Source organism: Pelophylax lessonae (genome assembly GCF_965119305.1).
Source record: "Pelophylax lessonae genome assembly, chromosome: 1".
NCBI lineage: Eukaryota > Metazoa > Chordata > Amphibia > Anura > Ranidae > Pelophylax > Pelophylax lessonae.
In genome coordinates, this window is record NC_138768.1 from 382,590,119 (window position 1) to 382,609,015 (window position 18,897).

The window sequence follows — 18,897 nt, forward strand, 5'->3', positions numbered from 1 at the left end:
GCGAAGGCAAGACAATGTCCTCATTGAGATGAAACTCCGAAACTCGCTTCGGAAGAAAGGAAGGATTAGGTCGCAAGACCACCTTATCCAAGTGAATGACCAGATACGGAGACTTGCAGGACAAGGCCGCCAGCTCCGACACTTTGCGAGCCGAAGTGATCGCCACCAAAAAGGCGACCTTCTTGGACAACATAGCCAACGAGATCTCCCTGATCTGTTCAAAAGGAGCATGTTGTAACACGGATAGGACGAGATTCAAGTCCCAAGGAGGCAGAGGTTCCCTCCTAGGAGGGACCAGATGTCGCACTCCTTGAACAAAAGTGCCAACCAAGGAGTTAGAAGCCACAGGACGTTGAAAAAGAACGGCCAGCGCAGACACCTGACCCTTGACCGTAGCCAGCGCCACACGCTGGTCGACACCCATTTGAAGGAAGGACAACACTCTAGAAACCGAGTATGTGCGAGGTGAAAACCCCCTGGACTCACACCAGGCAAGTACGGTAATAGACCTTCCCCGAGGAAGACTTCCTCGCGTTGATCAAAGTGTGAATGACCTCAGGGGAGAGACCCCTATCCTTCAGGACCTCGGTCTCAACAGCCAGGCCGTCAAAGCCAGCGACTGTAAAGCAGGATGGAATATCGGCCCTTGAGACAGGAGATCGTCTCGAAGAGGCAGACGCCACGGGGCGTCGACCGCCAGATTCACAAGGTCTGCGTACCAGGACCGGCGAGGCCAGTCCGGAGCCACAAGAATCAACCTGTGCAACCTGCGAAGGAACCTGGACAGCAATTGAATCGGTGGAAACGCATACATCAGTCGGTACTGATGCCACGGAGCTACCAACGCGTCTTACGCGTCTGCCCGAGGATCGCGCATCCTTGCCACGAACCTTTTCACCTTGTTGTTCACACGAGACGTGAACAGGTCCACATCTGGAAGACCCCACTTCGCGCACAACTTCTGAAAGACATCCGGGTGGAGAGATCATTCCCCCTGGTCCAGGGTCTGGCGGCTCAGATAATCCGCCTGCCAGTTCTCCACCCCCGGAATGTGAACTGCCGATATCGCCGGGACGTGAGCCTCGGCCCAAGATAGAATGTCGGCTACTTCCCGAGCCGCACGGGCACTCCTGGTGCCCCCTTGGTGGTTGATGTAGGCCACCGCCGTGGCATTGTCCGTCTGCACCCGAACCGGACGGCCCTGCAGCCTGTCCGTCCAACGTCGAAGGCAGAGATTTATCGCACGCAATTCCAGAATGTTGATCGGAAGGGAGGACTCCCCCTCCGACCAAGTTCCCTGGGCGGACAGAACGCCCAGAACACCACCCCAGGCCGACAGGCTGGCATCCGTGGTGATCACCGTCCATGAAAGAGGACGAAAGGACTTGCCCCCTGACACCGTCAGGGACTGGAGCCACCACAGAAGATCCCTTCTGGTGCGATGGCTCAACGAAATCTGGAGATCCAGAGATTGTGGTCGCCCATCCCACCTGGACAGGATCTCCGCTTGGAGACCTCGCGTGTGAAACTGGGCGAAGGGAATCGCCTCGAAAGCCGAGACCATCAACCCCAGACATCTCATGCACGTCCGGAGCGACGAGCACGGAACGTCCCTGAGGGACCTGACTTCTTCCTGAAGAGTCCTGAGTTTGTCGTCTCTGGCAGGAAGACCTTCGCCTGGACCGAGTCCAGGATCATTCCCAGGTAGGGAAGCCGAACCGACGGACCCAGCGTCGACTTTGGAAAATTTATCGTCCAACCAAACTCCTGTAGAGTTTGCAACGTGACGGACAGGTCCTTCTCCAGACCCTGGCTGGTCGCAGACCAAACCAGAATATCGTCCAGATACCCCAGGACAGAGATGCCCTGGGCTCTCAACAAAGCCAGAACCGGCGCAAGCACCTTGGTGAAAACCCGCGGAGCCGAAGCGAGACCAAAAGGTAACGCCACGAATTGGCAGTGATCCTCCGCAATGGCGAATCGAAGGTACCTCTGGTGACCTTCGGAAATCGGGATGTGAAGGTACGCATCCTTCAAATCGATGGAGGCCATGAATTCTCCCGGAACCAGGGCAGCCACCACCGACCGCAGGGATTCCATGCGGAACTTGCGAACCCGCACAAAGCTGTTCAGAGCCTTCAAGTCCAGAATTGGACGAACCTTGCCCTCCTTCCTGGGCACGGTGAACAGATTGGAATAGAACCCCCGAAATCTGTCCCGATGAGGAACCGGAACCACCACTCCCTGAGCCCTCAGGTCCCGCACCGCTAGGTGCAGATCCCGCACACGCTCCGAAGACAGTTGAAGATTTGAGGGAAAGAATCTGCTCTCCGGCCGGGAGAGAAACTCGATCTTGTAGCCAGATCGAACGATTTCCTGAACCCACCTGTCCCGAACATGGGCCAGCCAGGGTTGAAGAAAACCGAGCAAGCGTCCCCCCACCCCAGAACTGGGTGAGGGCGTCCCTTCAGGCCTCATTGTTATGGGCAGCGGGTCCGGACTGGCCGGACTTCTGCTTACCTGACCACGGCTTCTTTTGGGAGCCTTGACCTTTGAACGGTTTGCCCTTTATAGTGCGACCGAAAGGCACGAAAGGACCCCTGAGAAGGCCGAAAATTAGCATGCTTCTTACCAGGAGCCACCTTAGCCTTGGGGAAGTGGGGCAAGAGCGTGCTCTTACCACCCGTGATCCCCTTTATCAACGTATCCAAGGATTCTCCAAAAAGGCGAGATCCATCATTAGGCAGATTGGCTAAGGTCTTGCGCGAAGATTGGTCCACAGACCAACACTTTAACCAAACCAGGCGGCGAGACAACACCGCCACGCTGTGTACACGTGCAGCCAACGGCACTATATCCAAGTCCGCATCACACAAATACATGACACCCTGATGGATTTGATCCACCATATCCATAGTCGCCGGTGAGGCCGAATCAGCCACCAGGACGCGCCTAAGCACCTGCGTCCAACTCGCGACAGCCTGGGCTGCCATAAGAGAAGCAAACAGAGCTTTTAGCATCAAGCCCGTAACAGAATAAGTATGACGGGCAAGAGACTCCAGTCTCCTATCCGTGGCATCTCGGAACACCGGAGTATCCTCTGCAGGAATCGCAGTGGACTTATTCAAAACTGCGATCGCGCGATCCACCGGAGGAGGTACACACCACCGTTCATCAGTAGTAGGCGTGAGAGGATAACGCAGCTTGAACCTACTTGGCACAGAAAAAGGCTTGCGTAAATTGCGCCATTGTTCCTTAACAGCACGCTGAAAATCATCAGTGCAGGGAAAGACCTGCGATGTCTTTTCTGCGTCCCATAAGCCGCCAGGGCAGCAGGAGGACATGGTTCATCCTGCAAACGCAGCGTTTGTTTTATAGAAGCAACCAATTCATCCATGATTGCAAGCTCTTCAGGCGAGCCAGGGGGGGAATTATCAACCCCTTCAACCTCAGCCTCCACCTCGGACCCCACGAGATCCAGGGAGGAACGGGACCCCGATAAGGAGACCCCAGCCATAGCAGCCCCATCACCATCACCCTCTGAATCAGAGGAAATTGAAACTCTGGGCCTTTTTGTGGACTGAGCAGCCACAAGCATTTGCACCTGAGCAGCAAGGTTAGCCACCACCGCAGCCAAATCCCCCCCTGGGGGGGAAACAGCAGTCCCTTGGCTTCCCACCAGAGTGGCAGGAAATTTGCCTTCCTGAGAATCCATTGCCCCAAAAAAATGCTGGAGAATAAAGGGTTAACTGCCCCTTTAACAAGCGCGGCGAGCGCAGCCCACCGCACACACACACTAGCACAATGAGACCCCCACAGGGATAAAAAACTTAACTCAGGCAAGGATATAGGAAGAAGAGAGGATAAAAACCTGGAGAGACCACTGCTGCTGCTGCCGCCTCGATCGGTGCGCCCAGGGAAAAGGAAGTGATGAAACTCAGGGCGCTCTATGAAAGCCTATGGAAGGCTACAAGAAAATGGCCGCCTGCAGTGTAATCATGCGGCCGGAGCGAGCGCAGCCAAAATGGCGCCGTTTGGCGCCGAAAACGCCGCTCCTCCACTACAGTGAGGACCGCAGAACAAACACCACAGCATAGTAAAAAAACATGGCGGACCGCCGCAGCGATCGCTATATGTGCCCAAACATGAAACATCATGCCCCACAGCACACAGCCTGTCACACATCCACAGTCTGACACAGATAGTGCAGCACAGCCCCCCCCCCTTGCAGCCCACAGCATGCAGCCAGAGAGATAGTGTGAACAGAGGCAAGTTACACAGTCCCAGACTGACACCCCCCCAAACAGACAGGTCCCCACACAGATACACTTACCTCCTAGATGGCGTGGGGAACCCGCACAGGCGAACAAGCCACTGCACATGTGACAGGGAGAGTCGCAGTCAGGACGCAGAAAAACTGGGGTTGAGAAACCGCACAGCGTCAAGTGAGGTAGCCACCTCACCATAGCATCCCTGCACCGAACAGGGATGGGTCGTTCATTGTGTCAGGAGCGTTACCTGACTGAACGCTCGATGGCAGGCTGGGAAGCCACTGACCCACAACCTGCGACCAGGGGGATCAGCCCGAGACCCAGCCCGCACGAATCCTCTTCATCAGAAGAACTAACTAATGCTGACAAAAAGAACAGCTAAGTAAAGAGAGAGAAAGAACTCAAACAAAAATCAAAAAAGAAGAGAAAGGCTGAGACAAAATGCCCCAGCATAGAGACATCCAGCTACTCCTGACAAGCTAGACATTGAAACTGAGATATGGATACAGGAAGTAGGAGGGTATTGACTGAGGGGACCACCCCCTGGGGGTGGGATATGTTAAAAGCTTTAATGTTAACATATTCTGCTGCCTAGCTACTCCTACGGAGCAAAGTCTAATACCCCCATTGTGACGAATATGAAGATGGCGGCGACTGTCGGAGGACGTAAGAGAAACTACTTTTACCAATGGAAACTTTTTTTTTTTTTGCTAGTAAATACCTTATTTTCTTCTTTATTCATCCTCTCCTCACTTCCGGGTCCGGCCGCCGATCGGCGATTACATCATTCGGCGATTCGCAGGGGGTTCTGGGATGTATCTCATGGCATGAAATCTTGCATTATTACACAGGAGTCCTAAGGTGTAGTGTTTGTATTGAGGCCGTGCTCTGCCCCGCCTCCTCTCAGTGGGGTGTACTGTATGTATTGGATTGAGGCCGTGCTCTGCCCCGCCTCCGCCCCGCTTCCTCTCAGTGAGGATATAATGCTTTCCTTCCTCGCTCACTGAGAGGAGGCGGAGCAGAGGCGGGGCAGAGCACGGCCTCAATACAAACAGTACAGCTCAGGACTCCTGTGTAATAATGCGAGATTTCACGCCATGAGATAGATCCCAGCACCCCCTGCGAATCGCTGAATGATGTAATCGGCGGCCGGACCCGGAAGTGAGGAGAGGATGAATAAAGAAGAAAATAAGGTATTTCCTAGCAAAAAAAAAAGTTTCCATTGGTAAAAGTAGTTTTAAAGGGGATTACATACATCTATGTAATCCAAGTTATTAAAAATGGGTGGAACTCCACTTTAAAGATTTTGTTTGCCTTTAAATGCACAGAAGGCTGATTTTCAAATGTACATGTGGTTATTCATGTTTTTATTTTCTCTCTGTTTTAGGAATGCTGCCTTTGCAGTTTAAGAGGCGGGGCACTAAAGCAAACTACTGACGATAAGTAAGTAACAGTACTACAAGTGTCTACTTTAATGTTTAACTCTAGGCAGATATAAAAGATAAATGAATGCATTTCTGTATCCATTAATACATCATTATGGAAGTACATCATTTATGTCCGTACCTACATTTGACTTTGTATCAGCCTCTTCCAATCTCTCTTTTCAATCTGTGCAGCAGATTTAAGAGAGTGAGAGGAAGAAGCAACACAAGAAGGCAATCAGTTTATGTGCTGACAAGAAACATACTGATAGAAGGGGAGAGCAGAGTGACAGAGAAATGAGCTTACCACTGTGCTACTTGTCCTTTCAGTCACAGGCAAGGGGAGGATCCATGACGACCTGAGCTTAGAGGAAGTGGGTTGAATTAGGATAAAATCATAAAAATGGCAGCACTCGAATTAACATTATTTATGCGTGCAATAAAAATAAAATATTGTGCAACAGTTTAATAATACGAACAATCAAAAACCGTGATCACATTATGTGTACATCCACTGAATATCCAGTTCATCAGGTCAGCGAGTTATGATAAATAATTTGATAATCCAATAAAGGTCATCAAATGAATATCCGAGTGAAGATTCTTCCCTGCTCTAGTATGGCTGAATTGCACACTGACTGAAAAAATAGGCTGCCCGCTTAATTGCAGCATAAACACATGTTCATATTCTGCTGATTCACTCACCGCCTTCTTTGCTGCCAAATCAATGTGCAGCATAAACAGTTGAGGAAATCTTCAGTCTTTCAATCACAACCTCCAGGCGGCAACACTCAGTTTAATGTTCCGAATGCACCATAGGCGGAGAAACTGGCTTTTCACTTATGTGCAGCATAAAAACACGTAGGATGTAAATATTTTGCCGATTCCAACCAGTCACACAAGCCAAGTGAATTCTTGAAGAGAAGAACATATAGCGTAATACTGCTAAATAATATCCGCGTCAAACCAGCTATGTGAGTACATGCCACTATGTGTGAAAAAGTGCTTCAGAACAAAAGCCACCACCCACATGTAATGCACACTCATCGCCTTATTTGCTGCCAAATCAATGTGCAGCATAAACAGCTTAAGTAATGGTAATAAATGCAAATTTAATCACATCCTTCAGGGGGCAACACTCCATTTATTGTTCCGTATGCACCATAGGCAATGAATGAAAAATTCCATATAGTGTAGTAATTGATTTAATAAGGAACAATAGCAAACATATTAAAAATTAGATCTATCCAAATGCATAAAAACAGAAAAGATGAGCTTCTAAAATTTACACTGATCGCCGCCACTCTGGGTTCCAATGTGCCAGCATGATGTCACTCCACAAGCTCTACCCAACTCGTGTTTCTTATGATGGTGCATCCTCAGGAATCTGAGGACACACTATTGTGTGAAACACGTTCCTTATTAAATGATTTACTACACTATTTGGCATTTTTCATTCATTGCCTATGGTGCATACAGAACTATAAATAAAATGTTGCCCCCCTGGAGGATGTGATTGATGTCTGGGTTTATTACCACCACTGTTTATGCTACACATTGATTTAGCAGCAAAGGTGGCGGTGAGTTTGCATTGCATGTCAGTGGAGGCTTTTGTTTTGAAGTACTTTTTCACACAGAGTTTCACTTTACCCACTTGGCTGGTTTGAAGTGCATATTATCTAGAAATATTACGCTATATGTTCTTCTACTGAGTTCCAGTTTCTAAGAATTCACTTGTGTTACTGGTTGGAATCAGCAGAATATTAACATCTTATATGTGTTTATGCTGCACTTAAGTGGGCAGCCTACTTTACCGGTGAGTGTGCAATACAGCCATACTAGAACATGGAAGAATTTTGACTCAGATATTCATTAGCTGAAAGGGGGAAAAAAAAAAAAAACTGTATGGCCAGCCTAACTTTGAGAGCTGTCATGTTATCGCTTTACATCCAAGGTACATTTAGTAGTGTTTGTTTTTGTTCCCTGAAAACCTGTGGATCAAATGTCTTAGGTTGATGCCTTTAAAAGATTTATATTAAAAGTTTGCTTCCAGACTAGTTTGTCCACTAAGAGGAAAGATGTGAGTGACCCCACCAAAGTGAACCTGGGGACTGAAGGGTATATGCCAATTCATCATGCAAATGGACTTGTCTTCTGGAGTGATTGAAGCTCCGGCCCCTCACTCAAGAGAGTCCCTGAGTGCTGCATGTGAGCTTGGGGCACTGAGGCTCCTGGAGGCTCCTAGTGATGTTACATGCCTCGAGTTTGATGTTAAAGCAATGTCCCTTTTATTGTTCTGTGGCCTAAAGAAAAAGCGTAGTCACCACTGCTTACAATTTGTTATTGTCAATTGTCAGTATATTGTTTAGTAAGACTGATGAAACGAGGAACTAGTGATGTACAGAACAGTGATATTAGGAGGTTGGTTATGCAATTGATGACTTGTTTGTGTGTGTGTGTGTTTTATTTATTTCTTTTTTTTTTTTGTTCATGCCTTTGTATGCTTGTTACTTATATCTGTAGTCTAATAGGTGAAAATGTAACATAATGATCTGACAGGGTAGTACTTGTTGGAGATTGGTGGTTTGGGTGAATAAAAGGGTTAAATAGTTTTTGTACATCTTTTTATAGAAGCAAATGCTTAGATCACTTATAATCTTAATGCTACAATAAAGCATTGAAAATGATTACCATGGGTTGGTTACTTACCACCAGTTATACCAGTGGTGGCACCAGCACCATTCTAATGCAGGCTATATTCTAGTGCAAGGACAATTAAAATGCATGCTCAAGCTGGCTCTTCACTTCCTGAAGTCAAACATTTACCAAGTGCCTCATACCTCTTTCTTCCTAAATCACTTTTACTTATAGTCTTTTAAAAATGCCCACTGGCAGCTCCTAAAAAAATAATTTGCTGAATCATTGTGAAATTGTATGTATATTGTGTGTGTGAAAGTGAGGGAAAAGAAATGTTAGAGTGGTTGTAAACCTCACATATACCCAGCGAATTGACTAGCTTTAGGTGTACACTGTGATGAAAAAAATCCTCCTATGTAATTTGTACATGTTCACCTGCAGTCTTCTCTTCTCCAAATCCCTCCAAAGTCCAGAATTTAGAAAGCTTGTCTGAGCGTTCAGAAAACATGGGACGGAGAGCTGAAGTTACACTCTGCAAAACTTAGTGAGGAGAGCTCTGCAAGCTGATTTGAAGGAAGGGACCCCCCCTTCACATAGGAACAGAGCTGAGGCTGTCAATCAGCTGGATCTCCCTCCCCTGTCACCTTTTTTCTCTTGGTTTCAGGAAAACTTATCAGAAGTGATTCATGCTAGCAGAAGAACGGAGCATCAGACAGAAAAGACATGTGATGCTCTTAAGTGCGACAAGTACTACACACTATAGAGTAGGGCTCAGCGTGTTTGAATCGAGCCCTCCAGGAAGCTGGCACTGCACACCTCCAATCCTAGACAGCGTGTGTATGTACTGCTGCCGGTCAGAAAATGTTACACTGCCTATGATTGTCGGTGTGCATTGAGGACTTCCTGGCGAACTCGATCCAAGCCTGCCCGAGCCCATCACTACTATAGAGTACTAAGCTTTGTTCATATTACATGTCTGAGGTTCACAACAAATTGCTATTTCCTGCACTGGATGAATGTCTTCCATTGGTCTAAAATGGACAGCGTTCAGGCAAACGTTCACTCTGCTGAAGGACCGCACAACACTTAACCTCAGAGTGACCATGCTTCCCTTGCACCGTCTCGGGACCTGATTTTATCTCTGGTCTCTGCATCTGACTCTAGTTTCCATTTCAAGCATGCAACACATAGTCTTCATGATAAAGGCAGATTTTACTGCAACTGTCACAATTTCTCAGACAATTAAAAGCTCTAATAAAACCACCTCTGGCCAGGGCTTGAAATTGCCTTGCCCCCTTTCTGGCTCCACTGCCTCTACCCAAGTTGGATTCCAATATGCCAGGCATAAAATAGCTGGACATAGAAGAAAATGAAGAAGACCTACAAACGATTTTTCACCCCCAGACTCCTACACACCTTAAGTTGCAAGTTCACACAATGAGTTTTAAACCGGAGGGCTTGAGATCACCATTCAGCCGTAATGACGTAATGGGCTCGTACTGCGCAGGCGCCTGGGTGTTGCGCGCGCAGTATGAGCCGGTCCGACAAGAAGGCGGCCGCCGACACAGAAAGTGAGACACGGAGCTATCTGGCCGTAGCCAGAGGGAAGATGTGATTACCCTTCCTAGTCTCATTGATCGCCCCTGTCCTCCGCTGGTGACAGGGGCTGACCGTGCCGGGTGCAGGTTTCTGAGGCTCGAGATGTCTAAACATGGAAAACAAAGTGTATATTGAAGCGCAATAAATAGAAAACATAACAGCAATAAAAACAAATATTTAGTATCAATTTCAGTGTATACATATATGTTGTTTTACCAGCAGTAATAGTAAAGATTACCCAGAGGAGATGATTTTCCGTGGGAAATGTGTCGGATCTATCCCTCTGTTCTGACATACCAAAAGAGGTATTATTGTCAGGGATTTGGTTTTTTTTGGGGACTTTTCGTTTAACATTGGTTATTTTTGAGGGCTCACTCAAAAGTCTAGGAACCAGAGAAGACCTGGGGTAATCCTTGGTCCTAGTTTATTAGGGGGAGGTTTGTGTCAAAAAGACCTTTATATATATATATATATGTGTACGGCCAGATAGCTCCATGTCTCACTTTCTGTGTCGGCGGCCGCCTTCTTGTCGGACCGGCTCGTACTGCGCGCGCAACACCCAGGTGCCTGCGCAGTACGAGCCCATTACGTCATTGACAAAGAAGAGCTGTATACGTGCAGGGAACAGGACAGACACGGACCTGCTGCAGTGGAGAAAACCTTTCTTACCAACCTTACCTGCCAAATGTAAGTTCAAATGGACCCTTTATGGACCCAAGCCTCAATTTATTTTTCACTACTCACCATCAAGCCCACATAAGCACTTATTTGTCAAGTTTCAAACCTCCAATAAAATAAATAAATATATGCATTACCCACCGCCTACTTGATGTATAAGCACTGGAATCACACTGAGCTATGATATATATCCTTTTAGAACGGCATATTGGAGCAGGGCTGCAATTCCTTTGCGGCATTGGAAGATCCAGCTTCCACCCTCCAATTTTCCATCTACAAAATCTACTAAATGTAAGTTTGTCCTAAATGGACATAAAACCCCGTATGAACACTCATTATTGAAGCTCCCCCAAAATAATTATAATATTATAGATATATATATATACTTTTTATAGAAAGGATCGCTCAGGATAATGCTGGAATCCCACCTACCTATCCATATATGAGTATCTACATCTAACTCGTGAGTAAATGGAAATATTGAGTAACTATAGGATACAAACACCTACATATTATTTACATTTGCATATCCTTCCAGACAAAGGTACCCCACGACTCCTTGCTGCAGGTTCTGAGGATACAGAGAGATTTTTCTGCAGAAACAAAGTTTTGAAACAATGTATGTACCGGATACTTTTTACTAATACATTAGGACCAAAACTATATGAATACCTACAATAACGGATACGTTATTGATTATATATTTCAGCTGGGTGACAAAGAATCTTTGAAAAAGGCTAAGGAAATAGCCGAAACGCGTCAGTTTGGGGATAGATCCTGTGAACCACTTTTTCCTCTATACAGGAAACACAGAGATCATATCCTTAACTTTGTCACAAATATCACATATGTCACAGATTCTTTTGAATCTCCTTCTTTCTTAATCTTTCTCACATTTGGGCCTATACCCAAACACTTATTTCCACTTTATTGGAATGTATGTATATACCTTTTCTGTCTTATATACAACGGAATAAATCCGATATTTCTTTTAAATATACTTGTATCAACACCATTACTTGCCCGGAAAGTCCCACCACTTTGGCTTGAGACACCAAAACACCCCAAACGTCCAATAGGAAGCTCAGGTGGTGTGTTGAATAGATGTGACCTTCACCAAAACACCCAAAGTAATAGCCTCTTACCAGACTTGTATGATCCCCATGACAGAGATCATATAGCGCTTGCAACAAGGGCTCCTCACACTCCACAGCACTCCTCGATTCCTGTACATGTAAAGGATCACCTCCAGCAAAGAACTGCCTTAGTACCATCAAACAATATCCTCTCGTGGGGACATATAGTCATGTCACATGTAGGAAAAAGAGACCTCGCATGGTGTAATACGTTCAAGATATTACTTTAATAAGAAGTAGATTTTACACTCACATGTGAATCACGACATATAGGCATCAAGTTATGGTCTTGCGGGGATCTCCAGATGAAATGTGCGGTAGCTGCAGCCCGGTCTCCTGAGTGAAGTAACAGGACACTAAAGGGTGTGCATAAAGCAGACGATCTCCGGTCCCCTACCGGTTTCCTCAAAGTATGACATCATCAGGGGGCGTGGTTAGAGATCGCCAGTCCCCCCAAGGGGAGGAGCGGCGTCTATGCCATCCAATCACCTTCCACACCTCCAGCTCCAACCGCACATCTATATAGAAAAAGGGAAGTGAACCTCCGATGACCCGGAAGTCACTCCGGGACCAATCACGGAATCTATATAGAGAAAGGGAAGTGAACCTCCGATGACCCGGAAGTCACTCCAGGACCAATCACAGAATCTATATAGAGAAAGGGAAGTGAACCTCCGATGACCCGGAAGTCACTCCGGGACCAATCACGGAACACCTCCAGAGCACCAATGGGAACCGATCGTAGTCCAACCAATCGTAGCCTCCCCACAAGCAAGTGACGACCTCCAATCAAAAAAAAAAAAAAACACAAGCAGAAGCCGACCTGCAGCGCTATGAGGGAGACTACTCAGGAAAAATAAATCCCATCAACCTGTTGAAATAAGGAGTTGTTAAATATAACTAGAACCCCTAGAGAGATTGGACATATCCATTCCCATATAGTGGCACTAGGAATGAGTAACAATAGTACATAGTAAAATGTATATGGAGAATAATAGTGACACAATAACCCTATGGCTGTGCTAATCACACAATCCATAGAGATCCCGCAAAACTCATACAGAAGTATACATCAAGAGATACAATCAAAATATTAAAATAAATAAAGGATGTCATTGATGGCTGCCCCAGACCACAATTGGTCTTTTGGCGGAGGTATATCGATGACATCCTCCTCCTATGGGATGGTGACACCATGTCCTTGCAACTGTTTATGCAGGAGCTCAATACTAACGACAGGGGTATCTCCCTGGAGTTTGAATACAGCACTACAGAGATCCACTTCCCTGACCTTAAGATTAAGGTGGTAGATGGTGTGATTACCACCTCCACTTTCTTTAAGGAAACAGATAGAAATGGATTCATCGACGTTAGGAGCTGTCACCACCCCAATTGGCTGCAATCAGTCCCCTTTAGCCAGTTCCTGAGATTAAAGCGGAATTGCACTGACCATGACGTGTTTCTGCGGGGGGCAGAGACCTTGAAGAGGCGCTTTGTGGAGAAGGGTTATCCTATAACAGATCTGGATTCAGCGCTGCTGCGCACGGACTCTAGACCTGGGGAGGATCTATTGAGGCCTAAATCAAAACCTCCAGATGAGACGTTTAAATGTGCGTTTCTATCTACCTTCTCCACCCAGCACCTCTCGGTTAAACGCATCCTGCAGAGACACTGGCACATATTGAAGGATGATTCAGTGCTGGGCCCATCATTGCCTGTGCGTCCTCAGGTAATCTTTAGGGGACTTCCTCCCCTTAGGCTGCTTGTGGCCCCCAACCTTATCGATCCCCCTAAAAACATTTAGTTTTTTCAGAGTAGGGGTGGTTACTATCACTGCAGAAACTGCCCCATTTGTACGATCAATAAGGACAAGAGGAGGAGAATTGAGTCCTTTGAATCGAATGCTACCAAACAAAAATTCGATATCAAACCGTTTATAACATGTTCCACCACACATGTTGTATACCTCTTAAGGTGCCCATGTGGCCTGGATTATATTGGTTGTACTATACGCAAATTACAGATAAGGCTCAATGAACATGTGGAGAATATTATCAAAGGGTTTCCAAAACATAGCGTGTCCCGACATTACGATCAATGTCATGGGAGGGACCCTACCGGTACCATCTTCATGGGTATCGATAGGTTTACCAGCAGCTGGAGGGGTGGTAACCGCACACGTGGTGTCTCACAACTGGAGACTCAATGGATCTATAGGGTCAAATCCTATACCCCCCACGGTATGAACATTGAGTGGGACATAAACTCTTTTATTAATAATTCTTAAATGTCTATGTCCCTTTTATCTCCTTAGTGGTTATGTCTGATGATTTTTTAATAATGACTTCTATTAGATGCTCTTTCATGGTAAAATTTTAAACAGTGTTGTTTTTTTTTAAAGATTTTATATTTTTATTTATTTTAATATTTTGATTGTATCTCTTGATGTATACTTCTGTATGAGTTTTGCGGGATCTCTATGGATTGTGTGATTAGCACAGCCATAGGGTTATTGTGTCACTATTATTCTCCATATACATTTTACTATGTACTATTGTTACTCATTCCTAGTGCCACTATATGGGAATGGATATGTCCAATCTCTCTAGGGGTTCTAGTTATATTTAACAACTCCTTATTTCAACAGGTTGATGGAATTTATTTTTCCTGAGTAGTCTCCCTCATAGCGCTGCAGGTCGGCTTCTGCTTGTGTTTTTTTTTTGATTGGAGGTCGTCACTTGCTTGTGGGGAGGCTACGATTGGTTGGACTACGATCCGTTCCCATTGGTGCTCTGGAGGTGTTCCGTGATTGGTCCTGGAGTGACTTCCGGGTCATCGGAGGTTCACTTCCCTTTCTCTATATAGATTCCGTGATTGGTCCCAGAGTGACTTCCGGGTCATCGGAGGTTCACTTCCCTTTTTCTATATAGATGTGCGGTTGGAGCTGGAGGTGTGGAAGGTGATTGGATGGCATAGACGCCGCTCCTCCCCTTCCGACTCCCACAGCCTTTTTATTGGGGTGACTGGCGATCTCTAACCACTCCCCCCTGATGATGTCATACTTTGATGAAACCGGTAGGGGACCGGAGATCGTCTGCTTTATGCACACCCTTTAGTGTCCTGTTACTTCACTCAGGAGACCGGGCTGCAGCTACCGCACATTTCATCTGGAGATCCCCGCAAGACCATAACTTGATGCCTATATGTCGTGATTCACATGTGAGTGTAAAATCTACTTCTTATTAAAGTAATATCTTGAACGTATTACACCATGCGAGGTCTCTTTTTCCTACATGTGACATGACTATATGTCCCCACGAGAGGATATTGTTTGATGGTACTAAGGCAGTTCTTTGCTGGAGGTGATCCTTTACATGTACAGGAATCGAGGAGTGCTGTGGAGTGTGAGGAGCCCTTGTTGCAAGCGCTATATGATCTCTGTCATGGGGATCATATAAGTCTGGTAAGAGGCTATTACTTTGGGTGTTTTGGTGAAGGTCACATCTATTCAACACACCACCTGAGCTTCCTGTTGGACGTTTTTCCTCTCCACGGACTCTTCTTTCACTGTTTTTCTAGTGTACATTGATATATTGTGACACTATATATCTAATATAGATTGCTAATTTTTTTGTGTTTTCCACCAAGCGCTGCATACTCTTGTTTTCTTTTTAAATCTGCTCAAGAGCAGTCAGATTTGCAGGATGCCCTAAACCACCTCTTCCACAGGTAGAAGTTATGCCCCCAAAAAACAGATTGAAAGGATTTTATTCAAACCTGCTCACAGTACTAATGCCCAATGGCATTAGTACTGTGATTCACCCTATACTGGACCTCAAATCCCTTTAACAAATACCTTCAAATTCCCAAATTGTGAATTAAATCCACAATGTCAGTTATTGCCTCTCTGAATCAAGGAGACTACCTTACATCTGTAGACTTCTAAGATGGATGTCTGCATATTGCCATGTATCCACCTCATCCACGTTTCTGCATTTAGAAAGGATTGTCTTCCACTGCAATTTTGATGCACTGTGTTTTGGTCTAACCTCTGTTCCTAGTGTTTTAAAAAAGGTCCCAGCACCTCTTCTTCTAAGAACTCAGGGCATCCAGGTCACAAGTTCTCTATATGACCTTCTCCTTAAGGACTTCTCTTCCTTCCAGCTTTCTACAAACATCCATAGGACAATTCAGATGCTCCAGGCTTTTGGTTGGGTGGTCTGCTTCCAAAAATCTGCTCTCCAGCCATCTCTGCTTTCATTTCTTGGGTCTGAACCAGGATGCATCCCAAGCAAAGATTTTCCTTCCAGAGAACAAAATGATATCTCTGACCTCACACTCTCTTCTTGAGAGTTCTAGCCCCAATGTCCTTATGGCAGCCTTCCTCTAGGCTGTTCCATTCACCCAATAGTCCTGTCAAGCATAACATTTCCTAGCTTGGTCAGTCCCCAGTCTTTACAATAGGGAGGTTTTTAGTTAATAGAAAAGACAACAACAGATGCCAGTCTTTTAGGTTGGGGAGGCTTGTTCAAGTTCCTTACATTCCATAGAACATGGTCACTGGTTTAAGCCAAGCTCCCCATCAACCTCCTGGAGCTCAGAGCAAGAAGGATGGTTCTGAAACACTGGACCCTCCTTCTGCAAGGACACTCAATCAGGGTGCAATGAGACAATGTCACATCAGTCACCAAGGGGGGTACCAGGAATCAGGCAGCTTTGAAGGAAGCCTGCCAGATCATGTCATGGACAGAGACTAAGTGCCCAGCAATCTCTGCAGTCCACATGCAAGAAGTTGACAACTGGAAAGTGAATTATGTCTACTGGATCAAGAGGAGTTGGCCCTTCACCCTGACATCTTCCTCCTGATGCCAGAATGGGGGACCCTGGAGTTAGATATCCTGGCCTCCAGATTCAACAACAAGCTACCTCTGTTTGTGTTCAGCACCAAAGATTTTTTTTTTTTTTTTTTTTTTTTAGCTGGTGTGAACACAGGCATTTCATTCCCAGAGATTATTCTGTGCCTTTACATTCTGGCCTTCCTGCAAGTAGGACTCAACTAGAACTTAGCCTGAAAGGACATGTTTTGATCTTGTGCATTCTCTTTCAAAAACCTCTGACATAGCTCTCTCTTGTCAAAAACCTTTATTGAAGACGTATCTCCGATCAGGACACTTTACAGCACCCTGTACCTCAACTTGTAACTCTGTGCCCTACATAAACCACCCCTTAAACCCATTGCTCGTCATTGCCTGGACGTAGTGAGAGCCATCACTCTACCTCAAAGCAACAACTCGCTGATGGAAGCTCACTGGATTTACTATTACAACACAGAAGATATAGATTATGTATTCACCTGTGGGACTTTAATTACATTTGTTGAATTTTCCGTTGAAGACGTATCTTGGATCAGGACCCCTTACAGCACCCTGTGCTTCCTGGAGACCTGAACTTTAAACTCTCTGCCCTGCATAAACTACCCCTTAAACCTGTTTCTCTTCATTGCTTTGACGTAGTGAGGGCCGTCAGTCTAATTCAAAGCAACAACTCCTATTTATTCTATCTTCAGGACCTAGCCAGGGACATCCTGCTTCCAAGTCCATCATTCACCTTTGCTGATCACTAAATCTTACAACTCCTCCTGTTGTCACCAGAACTAATGTACTGGTTAGAATATTTGTTCTCTATTACTGTTCTGGGGACAACCTCCAATGTAGGATTTTCTTTTTCTTTCACTTTCGATGATAATGGTAAACTAGATAGATAGAGGATGAATCTCCATAACAGGGGGCATAGACTGCAAAAAAAAAAAAGTCGTAAAACAAACTGTAATATACATTTAGATGATGCCAGTATTAAACATTCATCTAAAGAATCTGCTTGCCTGTCTCTCGAAATACTAATCGACAAAAAAAAAAAAATGCCCCTGAAAGATCCATTAGGATGTAACCCGTGTAAGGTGGAGCCTAGCAGTGACACCATCACCTCCGCCAGAGTGTTTATTTGAAACCTGCATACCTACACTATCTTGTGAATAGTTTTACCCAGTTTTTAAAGGATAGGCACAAAGTTTGCTACACTATTGAGTGCGTTCTTTACTGAGTGCCGCCAATTCTTTTGATGCTGGAAACCATTGTCTTTTGTGAGAAAGTGTTGTGCACGTAGAAGACAACATTTGTCCACATGGAGTTGGCTGGGGAATGCAGAGTTCGCTTACACCTCCCATGGAATTAGGGTCTGGGAAACCGGTATGCTGCCTTATTACTTCTCTGGTGGAGGCACACTGGATTTACTATTACAACACAGAAGTTATACATGGTTGCACCCTTATGGGACATGATTGTGTGTGATTATGTATTTATTTTGGGACTTCATTTACATGTGTTGGATTCTCTGTTTCACTATTTCAACTATTTGGTTCACATGTGAAATATTACTGTTTTACGTAAGCACTATTTATGTATGATATTTTGAGCTTAAATGGATAGGAACAGTTTATTTACTACTTAAGTTGCTGCACTGGTATCTGGGTGATGGTGATTGCTGCTGTCTTTTTATGTAATTGAGTTTATTTGTACTTTAGTGCAGGTTTTTATTTTTATATCAATAAAAACCTGACAGGTATTCTAATGCTTCTCGACTCTATCCAACCTAGAAAAAAATTGCCTTTAGTTGTACTTTAATTTATGCTCTGAAAACGTTGCCATCACCAAGAGATTACAGATTAGTAATTTAGGTAAAATCAGTATTCTAAAAAATCATGCTGATTGAATCTATTTGTACTTTATCTAAGTAACCAGTGAGTAGAAGGACCCTTCACTCTTCATACAGTGTTTATGTAGGTGTTCTCTATCTGCAATTTGAGCTTAGAATGCCCTGTCATGTCGGATAATTGGCCTGTGTATCTGTAGCTATAGGTTTTTATAACTTTTGATTCTAGTTGTTTGCTTCGGTCCAAATCCTTTAGAGTTATACAAAACAGAGGTGTAGCATGTTTACACCTGGTAAATATATAGTGGGTTTTTTTTAAATTGGGTGCCACAAAATATTCACATTTCAAACGAGACATTCTATGTCTAGCACTTATCAGAGCTAATGAAACTCCTTTGTCACTGTCTGTGGAAACCTTATCATACTCCAGCGTATTTCCTTCAT

The 18,897-nt window shown here is 45.2% G+C and overlaps 1 protein-coding gene across 1 annotated transcript in view; it reads left to right on the forward strand.

Annotated features, from left to right (window-relative positions):
- KDM4C (lysine demethylase 4C) overlaps positions 1-18,897 on the forward strand; it is a gene marked incomplete at its 5' end in the record, with an annotated part of 705,351 nt that overhangs the window by 541,149 nt on the left and 145,305 nt on the right. Inside the window, one exon of the mRNA XM_082265152.1 lies at positions 5,659-5,714. Within this exon, the coding sequence (XP_082121278.1) occupies positions 5,659-5,714 (56 nt within the window). The remainder of the gene's footprint in view (positions 1-5,658; positions 5,715-18,897) is intronic.